At 40.7% G+C, this 27,451-nt stretch overlaps 1 protein-coding gene across 2 annotated transcripts in view; it reads right to left on the bottom strand.

Moving 5' to 3' along the window:
- Nucleotides 1–24,038, bottom strand: part of RERG (RAS like estrogen regulated growth inhibitor) — a 103,344-nt gene extending 79,306 nt beyond the window's left edge. The window contains exons 1-2 of one of the 2 annotated variants that reach the window (XM_045828955.1): nt 23,812–24,038; nt 20,225–20,393 (exon numbers count right to left, since the gene is read on the bottom strand). In XM_045828955.1, coding sequence (XP_045684911.1) covers nt 20,225–20,285 — 61 coding nt within the window. In that variant the 5' untranslated portion in view covers nt 20,286–20,393; nt 23,812–24,038. The remainder of the gene's footprint in view (nt 1–20,224; nt 20,394–23,811) is intronic. The other variant, XM_045828956.1, reaches the window with a different exon arrangement.
- Between the last annotated feature and the right edge of the window lie 3,413 nt (nt 24,039–27,451).

Raw genomic sequence — 27,451 nt, 5'->3', positions numbered from 1 at the left:
GGTTTGGATAGACAGGATACTCTAAGTATGAGAAATTATAAATATCATTGCGAATGAGAGAAATACACCTCAGAACACTTCACTATTATTTCCCCTGCATGCATTTTCGTGTTCCCAAATACCAGTGGCAGCCAAATGATTCAGGTTATTATACTATTAAAAGGAGGCTTGCTTCCTTTTTATTTTCTACTTTCCCACCCCTCCCCCATAAGGATTTGAATCTGAGATTTCACTTTGCCAGGAAGAAAAAAAAAGTAAGTACCTTTACAAGAACAATCAAAACAATGACTCACGAACTCTGCAGAGATTTAAGATGATTTCCCTGTTTTGAGAACCTTCAGGGGATTATGCAAAATCCCACAATGAAGGGTGAAAAAGAGAGTGGCAGCTGGAGGACATCCACCCTTGCCTGACACACATCCAGGCTGGACTCTAAGTGACAAACAGTGACTTCCTTCCACAGCACATTCCAGGCATGTGTTAGGGAGCAAAGGCCAAAGACACTTCAGTATGATCATAAATGATCATTCAGAAGTCACTAGAAACTGATCTCCCAGCCTACTCTTTTCCTCTCTCTCACATATTGTCTGCAGCTTCCCAGTTTCCCAAATACACACGTTCTTCCCCCTCAGCACCTATGCTTTTGAAAATAGGATTCGTTAAACTGTTTTTAAAAGGCTGAGCTCCCAAAAAAGGTAGGTGTTGAGTGAAATCTGTACTAGGAATGGTTTGCTCTTTTACTACATTCCATTATCTCAGATTCACGCACTATATACACAGTCTTGGTGTTGTTTAAAAGCCTGGAGCCCATCTCTTCCAAGAATGTTTAACATGATGTCCAGTGTTCAGCTGCCAAGAACGATGTTCTCTTCTGCTTTATTGCTTGAATGCAATTCTGTTCACAACAGCAGGATCTCTAGCTATGTCCATTTTCACCCTTTGCTTGCTGTGGGATAACTTTCTGACCACTGAGAATTTGATGAAATCCACTGAGAAAATCTTAGTGGTAGTGTTAGTTTCTCAAGGTATGATTTCCACAAGCAGCTCAGTATCTACTATCTCTGTAGGACCAATTCCTGGGTTTCCAGATGGCATGTGGAGGCTTATGTCAAGGATTCACCCTGGCACACCCATCAGAAATTGAGAGTTGTTTCATTTTTTAAAACATCTACGTGAACTGCGTTCAGCACACACTTTGTGAGGAAGTTTAATGTATGACCCAGGCAGCTAGAGAGGTTATCAGATGAATGCTTGCAAAGTGACTTGAATATGACTCTTCTGAATATCATTATAGTCATGGCTAATGAACAAATAACTGTCGGAACAGAAAGATTTGAATGAGCCACGTAGAAATGGTGGCAGAATTGAAGAGATTCCATACTGCCTCTGAGCATGTTGCTTTGGGTAAGGTCCAATGGGGCTGAGGATGAGCTTTAGGTGGCAGAAACGGAGAGAGGGGCAACCTCTGCAGAACCCCTTCACCTTCCCGCCTCAACCACAAGTGGCACTACTGTGAATGCCAAGGGTGCTTAATTAAGAAATGAAAAGTTGGATCAACAGAGAGAGATCATTGTCAATCTTTCAGTCTTCTCTGCCCACTCATTTCTTCCTGCTATGTAGGTGGCCTTCACCCTGTTCTACCAATGATTGATTGTGTATTCTGTTCTGTAACCACCTATGGAAAATCTTCACTTCCCTTGTTAATGCACAGCAAGCTTGGCTCTGTTTGTTTTGTTAATTTCTTCTGTTGATTTAGTTAATTACCTAAATCTATTAGCATGTTATTTGTCTTAAATAGAACTGAGGTCAAGAGAAAATCAGTTCAGGAAGGTGAAAGGAAAACAGTGCTGGCTGCCATATGGCACCAAATTGAGACAAACAGATCCCTAGCAGTTGCATCAGTAATGATAAATACGCTGTTAATAGCTCATCCTCCTCCCCAGACGGCTCACGGCTCCAGTTCTCATCCTACGAGCCTGTCCCTGAATTGCAGTTCAGACTGGATGTGTGAAAAACCTAAGGGGAAGAGCTACACAGTCAGATGCTTTTGTGTTTTATGTATCTTGAGATGCTTTACAAGCTGAAGGGACAAGCATGTGGAAGGGACATAACCACCCATCCAACTGCTCAATGGGCTGCATACAGGTCCCATCCAAAGTGACATCCCCAAAGTTGTGTGTGTGCTTTGAATGACCCAAGGAACATGATTCGGTGACTTCCTCCTTCTTTCAGGACATTTAAAATATATAACAAAGGGACAGTTGTTCCTTCACAAGTTTACATGAGTGAGACCTCTCTAGTCAACAATTTGTCGAACAGGATTCACTGAAATCAAAGAGAAAGCAGCCTAGTGGTAAAGATATGTGGGAACGAGCACGTCGCCCACACAAACAACGTGGTGTGGATGCAGATGTGTTACTTATTCACGGGAAGAAAGACAGTTTCATTCTACCCAGGTGTGGCTTTTCTGACTGAAGAGATGAACGTGGGTTCTTGGACAGAGACCAGGAACATTATCAGTTCATTGCAAGGTTGGTATAAACATGCTAGAAAATGATACCTTGTCTTAATCACTTTTTTTCTCCTGAGGAAGTATTTCTCAAATAGATGCAACACCATGCATGCATGGGCTTCATATTAGCAATGGTGCTCAAGTTTAAAGTCTCAGTATGAAGGTCAATCAGGACTCCTCTGCTTCCCAGACTGCACACCTTGCATAGAAAATATGCTGAGAGTCAACTGAAGTAAATGCATCAATGAAGGGAAAGATTTGGACAATTGGCGAGCATTTAGTTGAAACTGAAAACAGCACCCAGGCCACCTCTCTAGGGTGAGAAATTGTTGGAGACCTTCAGAGATGGTGATTCCCCAATTACTGTCAGTAATTCATTCAGAGGAAGGTGTTTTGTACATAATTATGCTGGAGATGAAAGGTTATTCTTAAGTATTCATAGTACCATTTATATTTTACAAATGCCATTTAATCCTTCTTAATTGCTGCCATTGAAACCCAATGTCCTAGGTGAGAATGAGAAGAAAAGTAAGAAAGGCCAGGAATGAGGGAGAAAGGTTCAGTCCTAAAATAACCAGATCTCACAGTCGGCCTCTTAAGGGACCGGAGGCTTCTTCTCTCAGAGATCCAGGGCTTTAGTCTCATGTACCGTAACAATTGCTAACACCGACCGAGCATTTGTGAGTTGCCAGGCACTGGTCTAAGTATGTCCATGGATTATCCCACTTACTACTTACAATGACAACCAATTCTCCAAATATTTACTGAGCACCTACAATGTGTCAAACACTAGTCCTCACTGATCAACACTCACAAAAATGCCTGCATTCTGTAACTTACATCTAGTGCAGCCAGGGTTTGGATCCAAGAAGTCTGGCTGGGCTGTAAAATTATTATAGCTATTAGCAGGTATTATGAAATGCAGCCTCTTTCAGAGACCAATGAGAATCTCATAAATCACAAATATTTAAACATGAAACAATTGGGAGATATTTGTATTCTGTGATTTATGTACCCGGAGTGCTAAGACTGAGCTCTCTGCGACTGAAATAGCACGAGCAGAGCCTAAGACTGAAAACAGCTACTAGCGTCAGAGTCAGCCCAGCTGGGTTTGAGTTCTGGCTCTGCCATTTATTACCCATATGCACTGGGCAAGTTGTTAAACCACTCTGAGCCTCGATTCCTTGTCTGTAAGAGAAAAATTATAATAAGGCCTACTATATCATGTTTTGGTGAGCTATTTAAATGAGGTATTATAAATAAAATACTTTGCAGAGTACCTTGTGTTCTATACAGTAAATTACTTTTATTCACTGTTTATGGGCCCTCAGACCTAGACACCACAGTATGACAAGCTAATTGAAGTTTTCTGGGGGATGTGGGCCCTGCACGTTATATGTCTCTGACTACACGGTCTGCAGCAGAACAGGGGCCATCACACTCCTCTCTCTGGCCTCCAGAGGGGATTCTCTGGAGATACAGAGATATCCCACATGCAGATAAACTCATGCTATCATAAGTCCTCATTATTCTCAACTGATTCCAGGGTCTACTCAAAGGTCAACATCTCATCTAATCCTCACTAGCTCTAAAGTCCCAAACCTCGCTCTCCACCCCATCTCCCTCCAGTGTGCGTGCACGCGTCAGGCAGGGCAGAGCAGAAAGGGCAGGCAGCCCCACCTTCCCGAGGGGCACCATTTAGTCTGCCTCAGATACCCCGTTCCCTTTATCAAGGAACCTGAGTCTTTCATCCTGTGTCATCAGTTTTGTTTCCTTTAGGTCTCTGCCCTCAGAGTGGCCAGGTTATCTAGGACCCATAAAAAACAAAGAGGCAAAGATCATAAACTGCTTTGTCCATGAGGACACCACTTGGTCTGTCCACCCCACATCTGGTGGCTCAGTTCTCTTCACTTCACGAAGTCTGGGTCTGTTTCTTTGCTCTCCATTTTCCTGTCCTCTCTCTGAGTGAGGATGTGCCCACTGATAAATCCAGATGGTTTGACCTGCTGTTAGCAGCCGTCTCTCCTATGTGTTCAGTTCTCAAAGGCACCTCCTTCTTTACTAAGAGAGTACACACAGGATTCAAGTCCTTTCAGGCCATGCCTCCCTCAAGGGATCACTCAATGTGATCAACTAGATTTGGAAATTGCATATCTCTGATTCTTCAGGATGTTGGTCATCCACATCCACTTAGTCTTCCCTGAGTCTGATTCGGAGTTTTCACAGGCTATGCTGAAAGTCATGGAAAGGAGGCAAATGTATGACCAGACTCAGAGACCTTATTCTGTAGAGACCTTATTCTGTCAATTCTCATCAGGCTCTTACTCTACAAAATCAAAGCTTCTTGGAGCCACACTCAATTTTCATGCATAAGAATCCAAATGATCACAAACTAAATACCTGAAACAAAACCAGTTTACCACCTTACACTTCCGTAGGTTAGAAGTCTGACACGGGCCAGCAGGGCCCTTCTGGAGGCCCTAGGGGAGCGTCCATTTCCCTGCCTCCCTCACCTTCCAGAGATGATTCAGTGCCTGGCTCCCGGTCTCCTCCGCTGTCCTCAGAGCCAGCAGCATTGTGTCTCTGCCACCATTCCTTCTTAGTCAAATCTGATCTCAGTCTCTGACCTCACCTGGAAAGGCTTCTTCAAAGTTAGGGAAGCACATGATTAGGTTGGATTCATCTGGATAATCTAGGATGATCTCCAGATCTCAAGGTTCAAAACTTCAATCACATCTGCAAAGTTCCCCCCCCCCTTTTTTTTTTTGGCCATGCAAGGTAACATATTCAAAGGTTCTGAAACCTAGAACATGAGTGTCTTTGGAATAATTTATTCTGCCCATCACACTCCTCTCTCTGGCCTCCAGAGGGGATTCTCTGGAGATACAGAGATATCCCACATGCAGATATACTCATGCTATCATAAGTCCTCATTATTCTCAACTGATTCCAGGGTCTACTCAAAGGTCAACATCTCATCTAATCCTCACTAGCTCTAAAGTCCCAAACCTCGCTCTCCACCTCACATAAGACAGGGATGGGTGAGGCTGGGGGTGGGGGTTGGGGAGGCAACGTAAGGTAGACTTTTTCTAGTGCAAGTGTTTTGAAATAATTCAATTGTTGTTGTTTCTATGGTCTACACATTTTATCAAATGCTTCCTTTTGGTAAGGGCACTGTGAGGAATGTTTTATTGAAAAGACTGCGTGTGCTCTTATTCCTGCCTGCCCCCAGACATCCACTACCCACCCTTTCACTCCTCTCAATCTGGATGTGACTCTTACTCATAGGGCAGAAATAGCCACATGTTTTTCTTACACTCCCATATTCTACACTACTGTTTTGAATAAAAGGCTAAACATGAGACTAAATGGAGACTAACTATGAAGCCCGTTAGCATCTTCAATTTTTCGACGTGTTGAAAATATAGAAAACACTACCATTCATAGTTGGTTTATGGTCTGGTTTTCTAGAGTAGTGCTCTTGGCCAACACACACACATTCATGAAATTATAGTGGGCATTTAAAAATTACCTAATTTAACCTAATGGCTAGCCCAGTACCTTTAAAATGTGGAGCTTGGAGAATTCAGTTTGTTTCTGTCTTTACCTTCATATAAAAAGCATTCCAAGATTAAAATAAACTTGGTGTTTCTTGGAAATTTCTTCATTTTTATTTGCTTTTGTTCCTCAATAAAACAAAACCCTCTCACTGTAATAAAATTAATTACTCTACAATAAATTCTAGGTCATCCAAGTCAGAACATGTTAGAAATAAAAGTTATTAATAGTGTGAATGATTTTGGAACTCAGCACAAAGTATATAGGACTTACCGTCAACTGAGCAGACAGACAAAGGTATACAGTAGACTATAGTGAATATTCTGTAGGTGACCACATAAGATATAAGTGTTTACTTACTAACTATGGCATTGCTACATTTCACAACTAAAAGATAATTTAAAAACCTTTGTTTCATGATACCTTAGCTAAAACACATTTACAAGATGTGTTTCTTTTAACAAAAAGCTCATGTTTTCTTATGATGGTTGGTTTGAGGAATTTCTTAATTTGTACTGAACAAAACCTTCTTTTCACTGACTCTAAAAAAATGACCTGGGAAAACTATATTGAAAGCTTCCATTTTGCCATCAAGTCTGTTTATGCCAATTATTCATCCAAAATAGCACTACTGTAATATAATTTTGAATAATGAATTACAGAATCAAAACCAATCATCAACTGTGATGTTTGTGGTCCTTTGCATTTATAAGATGTATCATAGTCTTTAACAATATTTACTGACCTACAAGTCTCTAGCAATAATTAATCATGAATTATTCATGGCAGATAAAAGATCTCTAGTTATCTGATGGGATCCGATCCTACCCAATCTGCCCTCATCAAATGTTTGAAGCCTTCTGGCATTTTGCCCTGTGCAGAAGCTGGATTCTTTGCTTCACAAGAACATCTTGTATTTCAGTAAAGGAAAAAAAAACCCTCCTATTTTGATAAATAATGAAGAAAATCTCTGCAATCCAATATTTTTAACACATATCATCATTTAAAATGTTTGACTTGATTATGTATTGTCCTTAATGTTAACATGCAAGGACTTTCACATTTTTAAAAGCTTCTGAGTTTTGCTTTTGGGACTCTTCCAGGTCAAATTATTAATGTATCCTTCCTTTCCGCTGAGGATGTTTAACAAACTTCACATTTTTCATATATTAAAGGTTAAGTTCTTCGATCTTCCTTTAGAAATTCTTTCCTTCTCCCTCTCCATCTCCTTCACATACTGCTGGGCTTCACATGCCAAGTAAGAGGTTTTAGCACGAAATCATAGGCAGAGTTTGGAATAGAAATATTATGACAAATTGAGCTGAATTAAAATGTAATATAAGGCTCTAAGATCTCTTAGTACTTTCTTTAATCAGTTTCCTTTGTTCTGGTTCCTTACTTTCTCTAGTAATAGTTCAAGTGAAGTGAAGTACTTTTCATAGATACTGATTAATCTAAATGAATGTTCCTAAGTAACAAGGGGGAAAAACAGATGGAGAGGGGAGGAAAACATTTGCTGAGCACCTGTAATTGTACACAGTATTTAGTTGGAACATTTGGAAGTGTTGTGGATAAAAAGACATACCAGAGGCAAACTGTCTGGATTTGCATCCTAGCTCTGCCGGAATCCTGTCACCACCTGTATGACCCTGAGCAAGTTCCTTCCTTACTCCTCTGGACCTCAAGCTCCTCATCTGTAAAGAAGGGATATGACAGGGCCAAGTTTATAGAGTAGTTGTGATGGTTATATTAGTTTATATGTGTCAAGTCCTGTAACAGTGGTTGGCTTATACTTAATGATATGAGCACTAGCTAATTATTTTAATTGCTAATTTTATTATATATCATTTGGTTTTGGTGCACAACAGCCCTACTGTAAGATGGATGTCATCAGCATTTTACTGAAGAGGAAACTGGAGCACACCAATGTTGAGTAAGCTCACCATGCACGCAGTTCATAAATAGTGAGTCAGACCGGACTCCAACAACCACGGAGGGAAATCAGGACTGAGGGACTAGCTCTGGGAAGCGTCCAAAGGGCCTTCCCTGCGGCTGAATTAACAAGGCCCAGAAGGCTCTCCACCCTTGCTAACCATCACTTAGTTCCTACCCCGCTCCTCCAGCAGCTGTTGTGCCTTTCCCCTTCTAATTCCAACGTTAAGGACATTTTGAAAAATAAAAACGTAAGAGGGGAAGTTGTTCCACTTCTCACCATAGTAATCCCACTAAAAGTACAGTATTTTATTTTCACTGCCTCCTTCCAGGTCTCCCCAAGTAGTTCCCACTGAATTTTCTTCCTCTCACAACTTCCTGTAGCATCTATGGCCTGAACTAAGTGCCAGAAGGTGGTCTTATGTATGATCTAAAATGTTAAGTCGCACATCCCTCAACATATACATTTCTGATGATGAGTAGCTTATCAGATTTTGGCTTTTGAAAACTCATGATGAGCTCTATGCTTTCTTGACGGTTCTCCTTCCCTATCCCTCCCCAGCTGTCTTTTCAAATTGACCACAACCCTGAATTGTATTCATGCCATACAGCTGATATTGTGTCCAAACCAATTTCCTGGTTTTGAACATGTTTTGTGATTATGTAACAAAGATGCTATTGTTGGGGGAAGCTAGGTGAAGGGCACAAAAGTACTTTCTGTACTGTTCTTGCAATTCTGGCAATTTTCTAAAAATATTTCAAGATACCAATTTAGAAAAATCAAGCATTCTGCTGAAACAAAATGTATCACTGGCTGACGTCTACTTGTAAGTCATACCTGCCCAATGGCTTCTTCCCCAAACATTGACATTGTACTGGGCATTCGGCGGGAGTATAGAAAGGGCAGAAGACTTGGAAATACAGGAGAAAGTTCATACATATTTGCCAATTAATAAGTGGAAGACCCGAGAAATAAAGGGTTAAATTTGGGGACTTGAGAACTTGAATGTACAGTTACTGTGCTCCTGATTTCACCTCTTTTGGAACACTGCTAGAAAATCAGATTCAAGATATAAAATATTTGAATGGAAATCCAGTCCCAGGCATTGGAACGGATAACCATTACTCATACTACCATGTGTGGCTGAGTCTTCCTTTAAAACGTCCAACTCAACATGTGTTGCCAAACGGCTGTGAAGCTGGCTCCGTTGTTGGGTTCAGTTGTAATTTATGAGGTTCTTGGTACAAAAAAGTCAAGTACTTTTCAGACAGACAAATACTTACAATATTTTACTCTTACTTTTTGTTTTTTTGTTTTTGGCTTCACCTCTTAAGTTACTGCCCAATGGCATAAAACAAAAGAGAACTTTTTAAAACACTTAAAAAAAAACAGGAAATGCATCATCAAGAAAGAGATGTTATCTTTCTACCCAAATAGTGGAAATTTATGAACTCTTCTTAATGCTGCAGTTCTTTCTACAAAATCATTGCATAAGTTTTGCAAATGCCACTGTCAAAGAGCAATCTAAAATCACTTTTTCCAAATGTTGCGGAAGGAACAACTCTCCTACTTTAATTTGGTTCCCACAGTAGCTTTAATTTGACTCGATGGGGCGTGGTGTTAATAAAGTTAAAGTTATGGGTTAAATTTCCATATGGTCTGCTTAGTTTCTCTCAGCAGGAAGTTTGGTACCATGGTCTTAGACTAGAGCTTAACTCCCAGACACTTAATACTGCGGTGTAGGCCAACTCACCCCCACTATTGCCAAACAGCTCAAGGTGTCATCTTAAAACCAAAGCTCAGGATGTCGAGTCATTGAGGCTTACATTTTTTTTAACAAAACTTACCATACCAAGATGTGGAAGAAAATATACCATACCAAGATGCGAATGAAAAATTCTAGGGACCACAGAAAAGCCTCGCCTTTGCTCTGCCTCGCAGAGTATTTTTTAGTTTGTTTAGTCTACTGCCATTAGAATATTAGCTTCATGGAGGCAGAGCGCCTCTCTGTTTTGTTTACACCAGTCTCCATGGCAGTGCCTGGCACGCCATGTTCGTTACATGCAGCTCACAAAAAGCTACATGCATGCTCAAAGCTGAAAACACCTATTTCAAGTGGAAATTGAGGATTTAGAAAACTGAACAACGGTTTCCAAAATGTAGTCCCCATGCTAGCAGCATAAGCATCATATGGGAACTTGCTAGAAATACAAATTTTCTAGCCCTTCTGCACACCTATTGAATCAAAACCTCTGGGAATGAGGTCTTCAGGCATATACTTTAATAAGTCTTCTATGTGCTTCTGAGGCAGGCTAAAGTGTGATATCTACCAATAGAACACAATGAAGAAAAAACCCTTTCCTGCACTCAGCTCTGGCTACATCAATAGTCCCAAATCACAGAGAGTCAGCCATTCTAGTACAACAGTGTACATCCGTATCTTGGAACAAGTCTCTGGGGGATGTATTTATGTATAGAACAGATATTTAGACCAACCAAATGTAATCACTCTTATGTACTTTACATAGCAATGTACCTTGAGTCCTACGACAGGAACATGAGACAGAAATAGCAAATGTTAAATAAATATTAAACAAGGGATTATAACTGTAAGGTTTCCTCCCAGATCATCCTTTTTGTGGCAAATCTAAACGGAGCTTACTTGATGAATATAGAAGTAATATGATGTGATGTTAATGCTCCCACATCAAGAGCCAAAGACCTTTGTTTTTCTTTACTAGCTTTATTATCCCAAAACCTCACTGGGATTCTTCATCATTTCAATGAGCTAAATAATAGCGAAGTGGAAAATTCTGTTTCAATAAGAGTGTCAAGGGCCTATAATGTTCCAAAACCAACATATTTCTAGATGGCAGAAAGTGGGGAAGGATGATACCTATGTTGGATCCAAAAGGCCCCTGACAAGCCAGAGGATATATTAAATCAAACAAAACAGTGGTTACAAGTGAAAATACACTTGTACACCTGGATTAAAATTCACATACTCAGGCACAGGTTTGAAAAGACGTGACTCAATAACAGCCTTTTTTTCTTTTTTATGAAGACTCCTTTGCAGTAAACTCCCCAGTGCCAACGCCGCCTCCACTGTCACTCTGTAAGCAACAGTGACTTTGGGGTGTCTTAGCAGCAAAGGATCAGAAAGCGAAACCACAGTTGTGCTCTGGCCTGTCTGGGCACCCACATCTGAAATGTCTGCATTCGTATGGAGGCTCCACACTTTGTGGAGTGCGGGGTTGGGGCCGGGGCTGCGAGGACGGCTCTGTGACTAGAAACCATGACCTCTGTAGGGCAATTTAAGTGACTATGATCACACCTGACCATGGAAGAGAAAACGCAAGCATGGGTTGAGGCGTGCTAGCTATTGTCAAATGTGTTAAGGGCTGTCATAAGGAAGAGAAGTGTCAAGTGCTCATGTTAACTCTCAGGCGTTAAACTAAAGTCAGTCAGTAGAAACTAATGAACAGTCTTCGGTTCCAAAGAAGGTAGAGTAACAAATAGGAAGAGCTGTGACTGTTTTCCATGCCAGTTTGGCTGGGCTCTCATACCCAGTTACTCAATCAAACATGAATGCGGGGGTTAGTGTGCAGGTATTTTGTAGATGTGGTAACATCTATAATCAGTTGACATTCAGTAAAGAAGATTAGTCTTAATAATGTGGGTGGGACTCATCCAATTACTGGAAGGCCTGTAGTGCAAAACCTGAGGTTTCTCAGAGTAAAAGAAATTCTGCCTTAAGATTGTAACATGAATTGCTGCCTGAGATTCCAGCCTTCCAGCTTCTCTACAGTTCAGTCTACCCAGCCCTGATGGACAGATGATGGATAGATGATTAGATAGATAGATGATAGATAGATAGATGATGATAGGTAGGTAGGTAGGGAGATAGATAGATGATGATAGATAGGTAGATAGATAGATAGATACATAGATAGTGTCCTATTGGTTCTTAGTTCTGTTCCTCTGGAGGACTGTGGCTGAGACAGCTGTTGAAGGGTGGAAGGGTCTACCTCCAGTCGTGCTGAGTTCCAGCCACTGGAGATATTCAACTGAAGGCAAGAAAACCACTTTGGCTATCATAGGGAGTCCATGTCTGTTAATAGACTCATAAAGCATGTATAGACTGCATAGTCTAACTCAATTTCTTTATTTTACTGAGGATCTAGTCCATATCAGTGACTGAGGATGTAATGATGGGCAGGAATAGCTACTGCTCTGCCTTTCGGGGACGTACGTGGAATCTGTGCTACCGCAGGGTGTGTGAGAACACAAAGCTGGTGCTCGGCGAACACTTGTTGAGTGACTGAGTAAATAAATAAATAAACACATATTTTAAGATTATAGGGAAATATACAGATACAGACTTACATATTATTTGAGAAATATTTCTATCAAAAATATTTATGTTTTAAAGCTCTAATTTTTTAATAAGGATAACTAACATTTGTTTATTAAACAATTCTATAACATGCCATGCTTCCTTCTCCTACTTTAGACTCTTCTCTACCGATCCTAAAAAACAAAAAAAATCCCTGACTCAATATCTATTCATTTTACATATTTGAAAGGTCAAATTACAAAGCACAGAAACTACAACCCCTGGATAATCTGTAATGTTATGTTCTCGATGGAAGAACGCTAACAGCTAACTGCTGGACTGAGCGTGTTCCTCTGGCCTCCAGTGATCAACGGTGAGAGAACTCCCCACACTGCCTTTCTAGACAGAAATATTAAGAAACATAGCAGGACAACTGTATGAATTTCAATAACAAGGATGTCAGAGTATGAAGACCACATTTGTATCACGCTTGTAATTTTTCAAAGTACCTTCAAAGCCTATGCTACCTGCATCAGTGTAAATAAACAAATAAATATGCAAACGAATGGATCAGTTGGTCGATGAATGGAAAGAGACATGGTTGAGATGAAGCTAAAGTTTTAACCCTATTTTTTCCAGTCAGAAGAGTGGGTACTTCTTTAAAAAATGGTTCCATAATATTGACAGGACATACACGACATATTCTTTTTTGATAATGAGGAAGTTATTCTCAAGAACATGATTTATCAGTTTCCTTACACTTGACTCAAAGCCATAAGAAACAGAATATTGCACTGCCCGGGAACTCTCTCACATAAACAGGTCGCTGAGAGCCTCAGCCGTACTGACGGGCGACACACCCAGTACTCCCGAGAAGCTTTGCCATGCCTTGGTTCATTTATTGATTACTGGAATTTTTTTCAATAAAAACAAAACTCATCAGTTTTATGAGGTTCATATTAGAAAGTTCTAATGATCATCTCATTTCTTAACATAAGGTGTTTGAAAGGATGTGGAGAAGACTGGAGTGATACAAAATGAAAACATTTAGCAGCAAAGTTGCAAATGTTCACAGAGCCATAACAAGGATTCCAGCCTTGCCGGTGGCACCAAGAAATGGGCGATCTAGGTGAGGATCTCTCTTCTCACACACACACATACACACGCAGATATATTTCTGTCACACTACACACATATTTACACTTCAAATATACATATTCCAGACTACCTCTCCTTTGTAATGTAACTACTTTCTTTCTTCATGAAATGGAAGAAATGATGGCTGTTTTTCTGAAACCACATCAGTTTTCAAAGGCAGCTGTAGCAACAGAGGTGCCTTTGCGCTGGAATGTTGGCTTCCAGGCCGGTACCACCTTGAAAATTTGGCTCATTTCCCCAAACCCATAAGTTGGAAAAATACCAGGAATAAAAAGGGGAATTACAAGGATGATTTACAATTCTCTTCACTCCCTTCCCTCAAAATTAGTCCTTGTCAGTTGCCAAGAAAACAAGTCAAGATCAAAATGGAACCGAATGAGGACTGATAATTAACTACAGGAAAATATTTCAATGAATAAATTAGTCATCGGTTACAAATAAAGGACAATAAATTTTAACAATGTGTTCCAATAGAAAAAAAGCAGAGACAGAGATATGTCCTTTTGGTGTTGAAAAACAGTTCTTGATTTTGTTTTGTTCTGTTTTCCAGGGTTGTTTCCTCCACGATTATATTTTTCTTAACAGAATAGCCTAGGAATTGTTCATGGCCGGCCTACAAAATGTATAACAACCCACCAACAAACAGCTGATTCTGATGATGTTCATTTTTCTTTCATTTTCTTCCTTTTGTTTACTTTTTTTCTAAGCCCGCATAAGCACCATTCCTCCCATTTGCTTTACTTCCTGGGCATGCAAAAAAGGTCAGTGTGACTTATGACTTGCGCAGAAGTCTACCTTTTACACACATCCAAAGGATACACCTGTAATTTCAAAACACTCTTTTTATTCCTCTTGGGGCGGAAGAAACAAATGAAAACCAACTCAGCCAGGCTGTTTGTCTCTCTTTGCTTTTCTGCCTTTGCAGGTAAAGAAAGGTATCAACACTGGAATGCCTCAGATAACCAACTATATCACCATATTTTGTGACAACAGAATGGCTACTTTTCTAGCCCCATCCGATCTTCTCTGAGTGCGACCTTCCTCCCTTTGGCCCAGTCCTTTAAAAAAAAAGCAATTATCCCTCTCAACACCAACTACACCAGGAACTGATGGGCCTCATTTCTGCTAATCCTTCAGTTTCCACAACCATCTAGGAAGGCTTTCTCTCTCTCTCACACACACACACACACACACACTTCTAGAAGCTGTGGAAGGTCTGCACCCACTTGAAACATAATCTGTCCCTCTTTTTACCTAGATAAAATTTTAAATAAAATTTAGCATTAAGATTACTTATATAACCTTAGAACAAGAATGACCAAGAACTTGATGAGCCATTTGGGACCGACCATGAGCAGGAGAAGTACAGGCCTGTTGCTGGGGCTCCACCTACGGGAGGAGCCAACTGGAGGCGTTTCCTACGCCGTGGCCCTCAAACTGGTCCTCAGCCTCAGTGTCACCGAAGCCGCAGATCAACCTACTATACACCCTCCTGAAGTGTCTGTTTTAGCCACTGGATTCGGGGGCAAAATCACTTTTACATACAAATAAACATAGATATTTTATGGATTAATATTAAATTTTGTAGACATTTTATATCATTAATAAGGCTTGCATAATAATTACATGATTTTAATGAAATGCTTACATACCCTGAACACCCTAGATTTTTCCTCTTCTTCTTTTAGAAGGACTTTGAAAACAACATTCAAGAAGCATCATTCTATACCATTAAGTCAGAGTGAAGGGAGCAAAACGGTTTATAGCTACTAAAAACAGAGAAACATTTCTAAAACCTAAAGGTTACTTCCATAGCATAAGGAAATGGATCTATCCAAGATGGTATGGATATTGTTTATACTTAATGAACATGAGAATATATAAAATCTCATAAACATAGTCCAGCCAAAAAAGTACACACACACATATATATATGTTAAAGCAGTGTTTGGAAGTCATGTTTAAAATCAAAATTGTCCCTCTTCCACTTGAAAATAAGAGAAAAATAACTTTCAAAACACTTTAGGTTTCAGAGAGAGAGGAAAAGCAAGCAAGAACAAGGAGAAGGAGGAAAACCTAAATCACCTCTCTTTGTATCACGGATAAAGAACTTCACAAGCGCATTTGTGTTTGGCACCTAATTTCTAGCTTAGCGATCGGAATCTATGAACTTAAGCCTTTATGGATGAGTGCTTTTGAATTAGAGGATAATATTACTCAATTAACTTTGAGACTAGCCCTTTTTAGAGATATATTTAGCTATGGAACATATTTCAATTCTAGAATGAGAATGTTGCCCTAGCTGGTGTGGCTCAGTGGATGGAGTGCTGGCCCGTGAACCAAAAGGCTGCCAGTTCAATTCCCAGTCTAGGGCACGTGTCTGGGTTGCAGGCTGGATTCTCAGTGGAAGGTGTGTGAGAGGCAACAACACATTGATGTTTCTCTCCCTCTCTTTCTCTCTCTATTCCCCTCCCTCTAAAAATAAATAAACTAATTAATTAAAAAGTAAAATGAGAATGTTAACTATAAAACTAAATTTAAAATTTTAGTTGTTTTTCTCTCAGTCTCTCTCACACTTACTACGAATTTGAATACTATGAATCCAAAAAGCATTTAAATAAATATAGTGCACATTCTAGGTTGTATGGTAGGTCTTACCACTTTGGTTACTTGGAGCCTATCAAAGTACAGCCTGACACACCCGAGTAAGGAAATCTATGTCCTCATTAGGGCTTTGCCCGTAGCCAGTGAAAGTAAATGTTTGCCTTGCTGGGACCAGAGAAGATGACATGGGCTGGGAAGTCGGGGCTCTAGGCTTTGCAGCAGCCCCTCAGCATGCACCATACTGAGTCCAAAAGCTCCCTGAGCCAACGACCAGAAGACAGAACTGCAAGGTAAAACTAGACAGAAGGGAGAAGAATTCCCCAAAACAAAAGACCATGGAAATGCAGCCATATGTGTGTAATACTGCCATATGCACACACACACGCTTCACATGTTTTATCAGTGTTTCTGAGTAATTGAGACATTATTAAATTTTGCCTACAGTGATACATCTACTACAATGACAACCCACCAGCCAAAAAGTTCTGGTTAGTGTTAAATTCTGTTTTAAACACAAATGGCCTATATATTACCTGGGCTTAAGAAGCTGTCCACAACATACCAGAAGTACTTTCAAATTTAAGGGTGGTAATTTATTGATGACATTAACATATCTCTGGCTATCTTCCCAAGATTTCCAAAGTATAAGCCATGAGAAGTATTGTTATGATGATCAGTTATCATGCTGTAATTGACATTAACCTAAATAACTTACAAATTAAAATGATCATAACTCAAAAAATTATAATACCTAATTCTTGAGTACTTACTATATGCCGGTTGCTGTCGTAATAAACTTGCATGTAATAACTCATTCAATCCTAACAACAATCCTTTGAGATAGGCACTATTATATCCTTTTTACAGTTGAGGAAATTGAAAAGTTAAGTCACTTGACAAAGTTGCCAAGCTCCACAGCTAATAAAGTGCAGCTCTGGGAGTCAAACCCGACAGCGCATGTCTTCTAGGCTGTACTGCTCTCTGTACTGTTAGCCAATGGACAATGTGGTCTTACATAACTCAAATTCAATTTGGTACTGAGTGTGGGGGAAGGGTATGGGACAGGAACAACCTGAGGCTCTGAAGCAAGTCACGCACAGACCCAAGTCAGATCAGAGCTCAGCTTCAACCCCTCCAAGATCTCAAGCTGCCCCCCCGCCCCTCAGGAATACTTCCAGCACAGGCTGTTTGTAGAGAAACAGATAGTTTGAGCCCCTGCAGAGATCATGTCCCTTTGGGGGGAAGCATATGACTAAGAGAGGAGGAGTGGCAGTTGCATTCTTGTAGACTTAAAAAAAAAGTTACTAATATGACTGACACAGTCTTTATGACAGGAAGGTGAACATGGGGTACGATGACTAAGCAAAGACATGTATCCAAATTTACAAAGATTTATAGAATATACATGGATTCCACCTTGCCACAGTCTGGTTTCCAGACTGATAGATATGAAGTATTCTGTGTTTTTTTTACTCAGTTATGGGTAAAGGTTTCAGAATTATCTCCCATGCTTAAGTCAAACCAGTAGTAATTCTAAATGTAAGGTGCAGTCGCAAGGTCTCAGAAAACAGTATGATGTGGAAATAGGGAAGCACTGTGTATGAACGATGAGCAAAAGACAATTGTTTAAAGGCAGGTAGTCTATCATTGTCATTTTCACCTAAAGTGAAAATAAATGCAAGTGCTAGAAGTATATAGTCTAAAGAAGATTCATTCATAAAGAACCATAGGATTTGAGTGAACAAGTTCCACTTCTGCGTTTTGCATAAATAAAAGCAAGGTCATCAGAGTGTGCAGTCTGTGTGCAGGTGTTGGCATCAGCCGTGGAAGGGTGTATGGAGGGAGGAGAGGAGAGGATGGTATGTAGAGACCTGGGAGCCCCTGCACTTGGCAGGCTGGTTCATGAGGAGCAGCCCATGAGGGCAGCTGGTTGGGGGCAATGCAGAGGGAGCAGGGAGGCCGAGAAGTGCGATGTCCTGGGAGCCTGAGAAGAAAGGAGTTTCAGAGAGAAGAAGTGATTGTGCTAGATGATAACAAGAAGCCACAGAAGACCAGCACTGGGAAATGTTCATCACGTTTCTTGGTTGTGGATCCGTGGAGACCTTAGCAAAAGCAGTATCTGTGGCATAGCCACAATGGAAGCTTGCCATGTTTTAAGCAATGAATGGGAGTTAAAAAAAAATAAGTTAAGACAGTAAGAGCAGAGCCTACATTCAATAAGCTTAGAGAAAAGAAAAAGGTGAACCTGGCTGGCGTAGCTCAGTGGATTGAGCGTGGGCTGCAAACCAAAGTGTGGCAGGTTCAATTCCCAGTCAGGGTACATGCCTGGGTTGCAGGCCATGACCCCCAGCAACCACACATTGATGTTTCTCTCTCTCTCTCTTTCTCCCTCCCTTCCCTCTCTAAAAAAATAAATAAATAAAATCTTTAAAAAAAAGAAAACGGTGGAGAAGTGGACACAGAAATGATTAAGGAAAAATGATCAGTAGAGAGTGAGAAGAAACAATTTGGAGAGGATGAAGAAAGCTGGGGTCTAAGCGGAGGCTGGTGGATTGGCCTTGACGTGAGGCACGCAGCTTGTTCTGAGATGAATGTACGTACAGCTAAGTGGTTCTCGCAGCAGACACTTTACTTTTAACTTTTCAACTTATGTGGAATTTATTTTGATAAATAATAGAAGGTTAATAGACCCCCTTGCATTATTGTCTGTGATGAATTTTGAATGAGTGAAGAATAAACAGTCAGCCTCAGCCCTGGACCCTTCTCTGACGAAGGACTGAGCTGAGCCACTAACAGAGCACAGGCCGCCCCACTCGCTCCCTCGCCTTCCTCCCCGGCTCACGGGGACAGCTTCCTCGTTCCCCAGATCCTTCCGCCAGCTACAGAAATTAGGCTCTCACACCATCAGGAAACACTGCGATTAATGGGGAGGATTTAAATTATCTTCAATCTCGTGCAGGCCGGCAGTTTCTCAGCCTTGCCAACGATCTGTTTTCTTTGCTTGGCTTCTGCCAGAGGCAAGAGCAAGCAGCAAGTAGAAGAAAAGGGTGACAGCAGGAAAGGGTAAAAGAAAAAAAAAAGAAAGACATAGAATAGGGAAGATTAACTGCTGAAATTAAACCAGAGAGCAGGTTGGAAAAGAAAGGCTGGTCACAGAATTAAAAGCTGCTCATGGGTGTTTGCTTAAGATTATGTGGATTACCTGTTGCACTGGATGATCCAGACAGGTTTGCCTCAACACACACACTCCTCCCAGACAGCTGTTTAGAGTCCTCTCCTAAGAACCAAAAGCTCCATGTGCAAAGTCATTTATGGGCCTTTTCTCCACGACGAGGTCAAGGCAACATTATCTGTAAAGTCAGGCTGCCCTGACATTTGAGCGACACCCACTTTAGCATTCTTGAATGATAAAATCTGAGATATATTTTTCAAATTAGATTAGATACATCTTCACTTCTACCATTTCACCCTTAATTTCAAAGGTCCGCAAGCCCCTTCCTTCTGAGATGGGGCATAAAAAAGCCTTTATGACTCTGTGGCGATGACTGACCTGAGCCAGAATTTGATCATTACATTCACCCCAGAAGTGCTGGCACTAGCTGACTTGCATGGCCGCTGTCAGTTCTCACCAGTCCTCCCCAATTTCAGAGGTGATGGACAAGAATGCAATTATATTTCTTATAAAGATGTATGTATTCAACAAGTACTTATTAAGGACCCAACACATGCGTGGCGTTGCGCTGGTTGCTGAGAATATTGAGATGAACGAGATATAAAACCAGCCGCTCAGGATTGCATATAGAGAAAAAAGAGCAAATACAGTTTTAATTTCCACAATCTGATTTCTCTGGAGGTTTGTTTAATATTTTTCCCCAGAATACCAAGACACATGATATGTCCATTGCCTTGTGTGTTATTATCAAAGCTACTTTTTCATGAATGTGCAAAAGAATACATAAAACCTTGCTATGCAAAATAAAAGTTCTAGATAAAGAATAAGAGACTTCATCTAAAAGAACAATGCATGAGAGCATGAGAAATGCCAGCCACCCTCCCACCCAGTCCCAGGAGCAACAAAGACACACACACACGTACACACTCAAACAAACACCACAAAGCTTACCTGACTTGCCCACGCCTGCTCTTCCAAATATTGCCAGTTTGACCTCTGCACTTTTAGCCATTCTGGGTGTTGGTAGACAGCTCAACTCACTGTCGTTTAAACTAAAGAGCTGAGAAAATCGTTTTGGTTCCAGCCTTTGGGTTCACCATGTCATTGTAAATCTGCAATCCTTAAACAAAAGAGATTTAGCAATTCCTAAGTGACTGTGGAAAGGAAGTAATATTTATCAAGCATCTCATCTCTGCCAGCCACCATTCAACTTTATCAACGGTTTCCATTTTGACCTTTACCACAGTACTGTGAGAGGGCTGCAGTAATTTACTGTAAACTTCCGGCAGTCAACTATTAAACGACAGATCCAGGACTTGAACTTCTATCTGTTTTGGTTTTAAAACATGCATTTTCACTCACCATAGCATTTTCTAAAGCACTTCCTCAAAGAATATTTTTATGAAGGCATTGGTTTTTGTCAGTAATTTGAAGTATGTGACTATACACATTTACCACGTGTCTGTAAACATCCCAAATGCAAACATATGATGGGGGAGTTACACTTGGGATTCTACATTTCCCTTTGGGCCAAATCATATACATTCATATTAGTCAACCCAATGTAATATAGTTGAACTTCCATTTCAAGGTTTAAATTTTATCTCAGTTCATACTAGATCACATGATCAAGTCACGTGACAGATATGCATGCTCTAGGAATGGATATATAATATTTAGATCATATTTTTTATTTTTCTAGGCACAATGCCCTAGTACCCAAGAGAAAATGCCATGTCCTAACTTTGGATTCCTGTACTATGATAACTTCAAGTACATTGGTTTATGGTACTGTCCTAACACTTGGGAAGTTACATTAGGTACAAAGTGGGCACACTTTATATAGGTGGGTGCATTAGGAATGACACCTGAGCTCTTAGTACTGTGTAAAGTTGAAAAGAGCCTTGGGGTCAACCAGAGCACCCTCCAGCCATCACAGGCACCCTTCCTTATGATCAGTCATCCCACAGCCACCCAGGGTCTAATTTACCACTGTCCAGTACAGAGGGGAAGGGGGAGCATTGTCAGCTTTTTCTTCTTTTGCTCAGAATGTTTCAAGTAGCCTACCAGCTATGAGGACCCTTTGCCATCATCCTAGACTCTACTTTCTAGGGAAATGAGGGCTAGCATCTTCTCTTGCTCATGATGGGATGAGTGCTGTTGTTGTTTGTTTTGGGATGCTCACATTCCCTCTTCACCATATGCAGTGCTCTCCTCTGGCACTTGCCATTTTAATCACTCCAAAAATGTGGCATCCATTGCAGCCACCATGTGAGACGTGACCTGACATAGTGACCCAGCAAAAGTTCACTGAGATTTTCCCAATTGAGTATCTGGGCACTGGGGTTGGACTGCCGCACAACCACTCATATATGAAGTCTCACAGCATCCACACGAGCTGCAGACTTGCCCATTCTGAACTTCTGCAGTCGGTGTTTTAAACTAGATACAAGACTTCACTTTTATCCTTGCTAAACATAATCATATCAGTCTTCAGTTCATCCATTTTTCCAGTCTGTAAAGAGAATTTTGAAACACAAATTTGTTATCTAAGTGTTCCTGCCAGCTTTTCTCATCTACAAATTTTCAAAAACAGCTCCTCCAGTGAAAGGTAAGAGTAAAAATCCTTCTGAAAAGGTATTTCTACAAAGATATTAACACGTAATTATTTTCTTCATTATGCATCTGAGCCATCAACCTGTACCTAACAAATTTTGAATCTGCTAATTTCCAAAGTGCCAGAGCCTCCTCTGAAAGATAAAAAGGTCAACATTAACATTAGCTATTGTTTATTTCATCCCCCAATAATGAAAAGACTTCCTAGTAATCATTAATAGCACAAAACCCAGAAGCTCCAACATCTATAATTTGTCCAGTCCCATATTTTGGCTAAAGATAAAAGGATCTCCTTATTTTAATTTCATATACATTAATTAAGAAGAGGTCTCTATGTTTCATGAGTTATTACAGAAGTTTCACAGAAGCATAATATATAAAGATACATTAACTATGTAAATTCTATATAAGAATGTCAAACATTTTCTTGAAACATAGACCATGCAAGTGTGTGAAGCTTGTATAAACAACAAAGCAAAATTGTTAATTCCCATGCAATAAAATCAATGTAATGATCTGACTGAGGTTTCATGAAAGTAGCCATCCATCAAATGTGATTTTTAAAAACATTTGGTAAGTCAAATATTTCAGTAACTCCCAAATGGCCTCAGAGGAATAGGAATTTCACATAAGAAAAAAAAACTGTTTGGATTTTTTCATTTATAATTGAATAAAGATATAGCTGGTTATTGTCAGTCTTATGTCATGTTTAGAAAAATGACTTAATGGAAGACACAAATTAATATATATCCTTCAGGATCCTATTTCTCACACAAAAATGATGTGAAAAGTTACATTTGACAAAGATAAAAAACCAAAGATAAATGTGTAAATTGTAACAAGTGACCTGTTGCCAAATTTATGATGTTCAAAATAATTCATAAACCAAGACCTTCCATAACTTGGATCTAAAAAAACCATTTGTTTTAATGTTGTGCAGAAATATTCTGGCTGAGTGTAGCAGCTGCCAGTCACTTTCTGCGTAGATAGCGCTTTATTGGGACAAAAACTTCTGAGTTCCTATCCCTCCTAAAGCTAAAATCACACCTAGATATTTGAGAGATAAATGGTGGGTTTTTTCCTCTAAACATAAAAGATCTAAAAGAAAGCTTAGAAAGAAGAAAAAAAGAAGCTAGCCCCCAAATCCTGTTATTATTAATGCATTGATTGATTCATTCTACACTCATGCTAAGTGTATACACACAGAGTGGCTACCTCCAGCAGCTTACCATCTGCTAGACCCATGACATTTAGGTCACGAATGACCTCATTTAAAAAATATATTTAAAGAAAGGTTTCATTCATAATAAATCATTCCCAAGACTACTTGTCAAGGCCCATGCTTTCCACTGCCTCATGGGGGAAAAAAGAGCAAGCATCTTTATAAGGTAATGGTTTTTCTAACTTCTGTATTTATCATCAAAATAAAGTGCAACTGTTTAGGGAAGCAAAGAATCTAGTCTGGTCGTGGGAATGAGACACTCTTTGGGCTGCGTCTTCTCTTGCTTTGAAACCAAGTTTTCCTGATCTCATCACTGGGAATTTTCCCTCATCTTACGACGCAGCACCCACAACGGTGAGAATAATTGTACAAGACTTCTGGTTATGGCGCTGCTCCGAAAGCAACAGGTATCAGGAATGATAAACAAATAAGCCCACTGGCGACTGCAGGTTACTTGCTGGCAGCCTAGAGATCAAAGGCAGCCCAAGTGAACAGGGTATTCTCTGTCCTAGCTCCGAGGGCGAGGGCGCTGTCAAACTCTGGGCGCCTGCGCTCACATCTCCCTCTCAAGGAGCCCCAGAGTCTTCCTGGGGGACCCAGTGACCAGGAGGACCCACCCAGAAGCCCAGCGTTCAGGGCCACAGAAGGGCTGCAGGAAGTCGCCCCCAAAGAGCCACCTGGGCACGTGCGTAACACTCACCTGTTCACAATCTCCAGGCCCGGGAGAACGGCGGCCCCCTGCAAGTTCGGAATCGGTCCCCCGAGACCTTGAAGCCCTCCCACGCTGCCTAGCCCAGGGTGCACGCTGCGTTTCCGAGTTGCTGGGCTGCGATCGCCGTTGCGAGCGCCCGCGGCAGCAGCAAGTGCGGGCTGACCGGCGAGTGTCTCCTGGCTGGCGCTCGCCCCGACTGCGGCAGGACGCGCGGGAGCTCAGCTCCGCCGGGGTCGCGGCGCTCGGCCGCCAGGATGCTGCAGTGCGGCGCTTCAGCGCCCCCTACCGGGGCCACGGGCCCGCTCCCGCCGCCGTGGTGCTGCCTCCACGCTGGAAACCGTGGACAATCCGCCTTCTCCTGGCTTCACTGGAGTCAGATTTCCCTTATTCCCCTGCTCAGTTCCCGGCCGCTAGGTTCTTGCACAAAGACCTCTTTCTTTAGTTAAACTGTTGTGTGAGAAAGCATCACTACCTGGTGTTTTTTATTCCTGATTTTAAATGATGCTCACAGCATCCCTTTGAGGTCCGTTTAATTATCCCCGCGAAACCCAAGAGGATACTGAAAGAAAGGATCAATAACTTGTCCAAGTTCAGTATCTTGTTGGAATGAGGTCCAGGTCGGATTGAAAGCTCTGGTGTGCTAGGAGGGACGTAAGTACTGAATTCAATTAAAACGTATTGGTACATATTTGAGAAAGTTCCAAAAGCTTCACGTCCTCCTTTCGAGATCAGTATTTATAATTTAATCGAAGTCATACTCCGTCATGCTCAAATCCCAGCAAAGATGGTTAATTTTTGTGCTGTTCTGGACCTGCTTCCACCTGTCATCTCATTTGATATTTATACCTTCCCTTGAGGTAAGCACTAGTTTCATAATTATCAGTCTTTCTCAGATGAGGAAGTGAGTTTTAGACAGGTTAAACTTGGATTTCCCAAAGGTTATCAAAGAGGCAGAAAACACCCAGGCTATTTTTTTCCCTTCAGAATCTGGGCATTCTTACCAAGATATCAGGAGGACTCCAGAAAACCACTGTGATGTAAAGCAGACAGGGGTGTGGGCTACATGAACGATCCGAATTATGTCCTTGGTGGAAAAGATGTAATGGGATGGGGGTGGGGGCAATTTCCAGGGCCAGTGCTGACCTGGAGACTCACTGCAGCCCTTCCGAGCCCGCCAGGCTGAGTGGAGCAGTTACATGTGTGGTGGATGTTGGAATTGCCGCTCCCTGGGCTGAAGTTGTCCTGTTAATTCCTTGAAAAAGTTCAGATTTTACCCTCTACGATTTTTCTGATCGTTAAGCTATGTTCCTCTCCCGGACATACATGTGGATCAGATGACCCAATTCTGTGTTAAATAGCACCCTGTTATCCAGCATCGTGTTTACATTATACTCATTTTTTTCTCATCTTCTCCACTAAATCTAACGTCCTGAATGTAGGGATATATCATGTGTATTTCTATTTCTAGCCTCCACCATCATGCCTGACACATAGTGGGCATTCACAACACAGTTGTTGAATGAATGAAGAGAAATAACAAGTTGTGATGGGGGATATTCGATTTTCCTTTGCATGCTGAATTTAGGATAGAATAACTGGTAAGAAATTGACCATATGGGTCTAAGGTTCAGGAAAAAGATCTGGAAAAGAAATTTCACATCTCAGCATTCAGGAAGTCTTCGAAGCCAAGTGTACTGAAAGCGTTGCCTGGGTTGGTTATGTAGAATGTTATAGAAATCCAATTACATAGAATTTTGTGGGATTAAGATGTTTAGGTCTCACATGTTATCTTCTTCCCTTAGCCAGCCATGTAATCGTGGAAGGATTTAATACAAAATACCCATGAGCAAATAGATGTAGCTAGATAAACAGGTATATACATTTCCTATTTACAAAGACTTAAGTTGAAAGTCCCACCTTGCCACATTCATCTAATTGGAATTATTGGAGCTCAAGCCAGTCCTGTTTTGTAGCAGTGCTTTGGAATGTTGTCTATGCAACCTGTTTCTCTCTATTTTCCTTCTTAGCCTGTATAGGCCAGCACTCTTCTTGCTACTAGGGAAGCATTTATTTGCATGCACAACCTACAGTTCTTGGGGTGTACTATGTTAAGAAAGATGAATAGCTGTTTTGGAGCCTGAAATCCAGTGCTGTAGCTTCAGTATGTATCCTATGTTCAATGGGAGTGTTTCCTTGGTCTCAGAAGCAGCAACAAGGGGCCGGTCTCCCTTAATCCTGCCTGCTTTGTGGATCAGTAAGGACAGAGAACACTCTGCACTTATGGCTTCACAAGCATGTTTGCTGGGCAGGAATTTCCCTGGGGAGGGGACTAGTCATCCTTCAGTCTCTTAGACCGGCTTCAGGCTTACAGTAAAACTTTGAATACAAAACTAGTAGCTGAAGACTCAGTATAACCTCAAAACATTAAAAATTAGAATGTGTGTGTGTGTGTGTGTGTGTGTGTGTTTATAGGTGCTAATCATTGTGAATAATTGTGAAGAATTCAAGTAGTAGAACAAACACAAAGAAGTCAAAAGGCACCCCCTCAGTCATCCTGTGCTGAAATAACCATTGTCAGCATAAGAGGGCCATCATTCCAGATCCTGGAGGACATAGTTGAATTGATAGATATGCCAAATGTCATACAGCTTTGCTAACTGCTATCACATATTTCAAATAAATAATTAAAAGCTATTTTAAATTTAAAAATACATGAGCAGAAGATTAAGTAGTTAAAGTGAACCTTAAAAGATGACTGAACTTTAGGTCTTTATACATATAGTCATGAGATATTTGAACCTAGAGATTCTTCTAAAGTTAAATTTGTTGTATAAACTCAGATATGAGTTCATTGTGTTTAACTGTATATTTGCTTATATTTACATAGTTATTTATATATTTACATGGTTTATATTTAACAATTATTTGTTTCAGTCAATATCATTTGACTTCTTACTAGTTAAAAAGGAAGAAACCAGATCTCTTATTATGTCTCTCATTCCCTCTCCCTTCCTCTTCCACTTTTAGTTCTGTGTTATTTCTTCTTCATCAAGATTCATGTTTGTCTTTGTTCTGTAATGCCAATTCCCAATGTGGTCTAAACTTAGTTAAAAGCAATACATTTCTTTAATTATTTCACCTCAGTTTTTCTATCACTGATTCTTTATTTGGATTATTCCATTCATTTTTTCATTAAGTAATGTTTTCAAGTAATGTTAAACAATGTTATTGCTTGATGAGTTCAATATTAGGTAAGGACAAATCTGATATGGGCCATGATTGGACTTCCTCTGATGGGACACAACTATAAAAGCTAACCAAAATATACAAAATAGCTATTTGGAAGCATAACGAAACAACCAAAGCAGGCCTGCCACCCTTGACAGAGAGGGTGCACCTGAGTTTTGTCCCACATTCACCATGTTTTCTTGTTGGGAGCATTCGAAGGACCTCTTGCCCATGCAAGTGGAGCCCAGACAACAGGAAGAGTTACAGCCCAGGGCTACGAATGCAGCTGGGTTCAGAAGGGTAAAGTGCCACAGAGGCTAGCCACAGAGAGAGAACCTCAGACATTTGCACAGAAGTGCCCTGGCCGTTTCCTGGGCTGTGCATTGTCTGGTGAGTCTCT

Source organism: Phyllostomus hastatus, unplaced genomic scaffold (genome assembly GCF_019186645.2).
Source record: "Phyllostomus hastatus isolate PE091 unplaced genomic scaffold, TTU_PhHast_1.1 phas_scaffold_93, whole genome shotgun sequence".
Classification (NCBI taxonomy): Eukaryota; Metazoa; Chordata; class Mammalia; order Chiroptera; family Phyllostomidae; genus Phyllostomus; species Phyllostomus hastatus.
The sequence above is the reverse complement of the archived record's forward strand: the minus strand, read 5'-3'. Positions and strand labels throughout refer to the sequence as shown.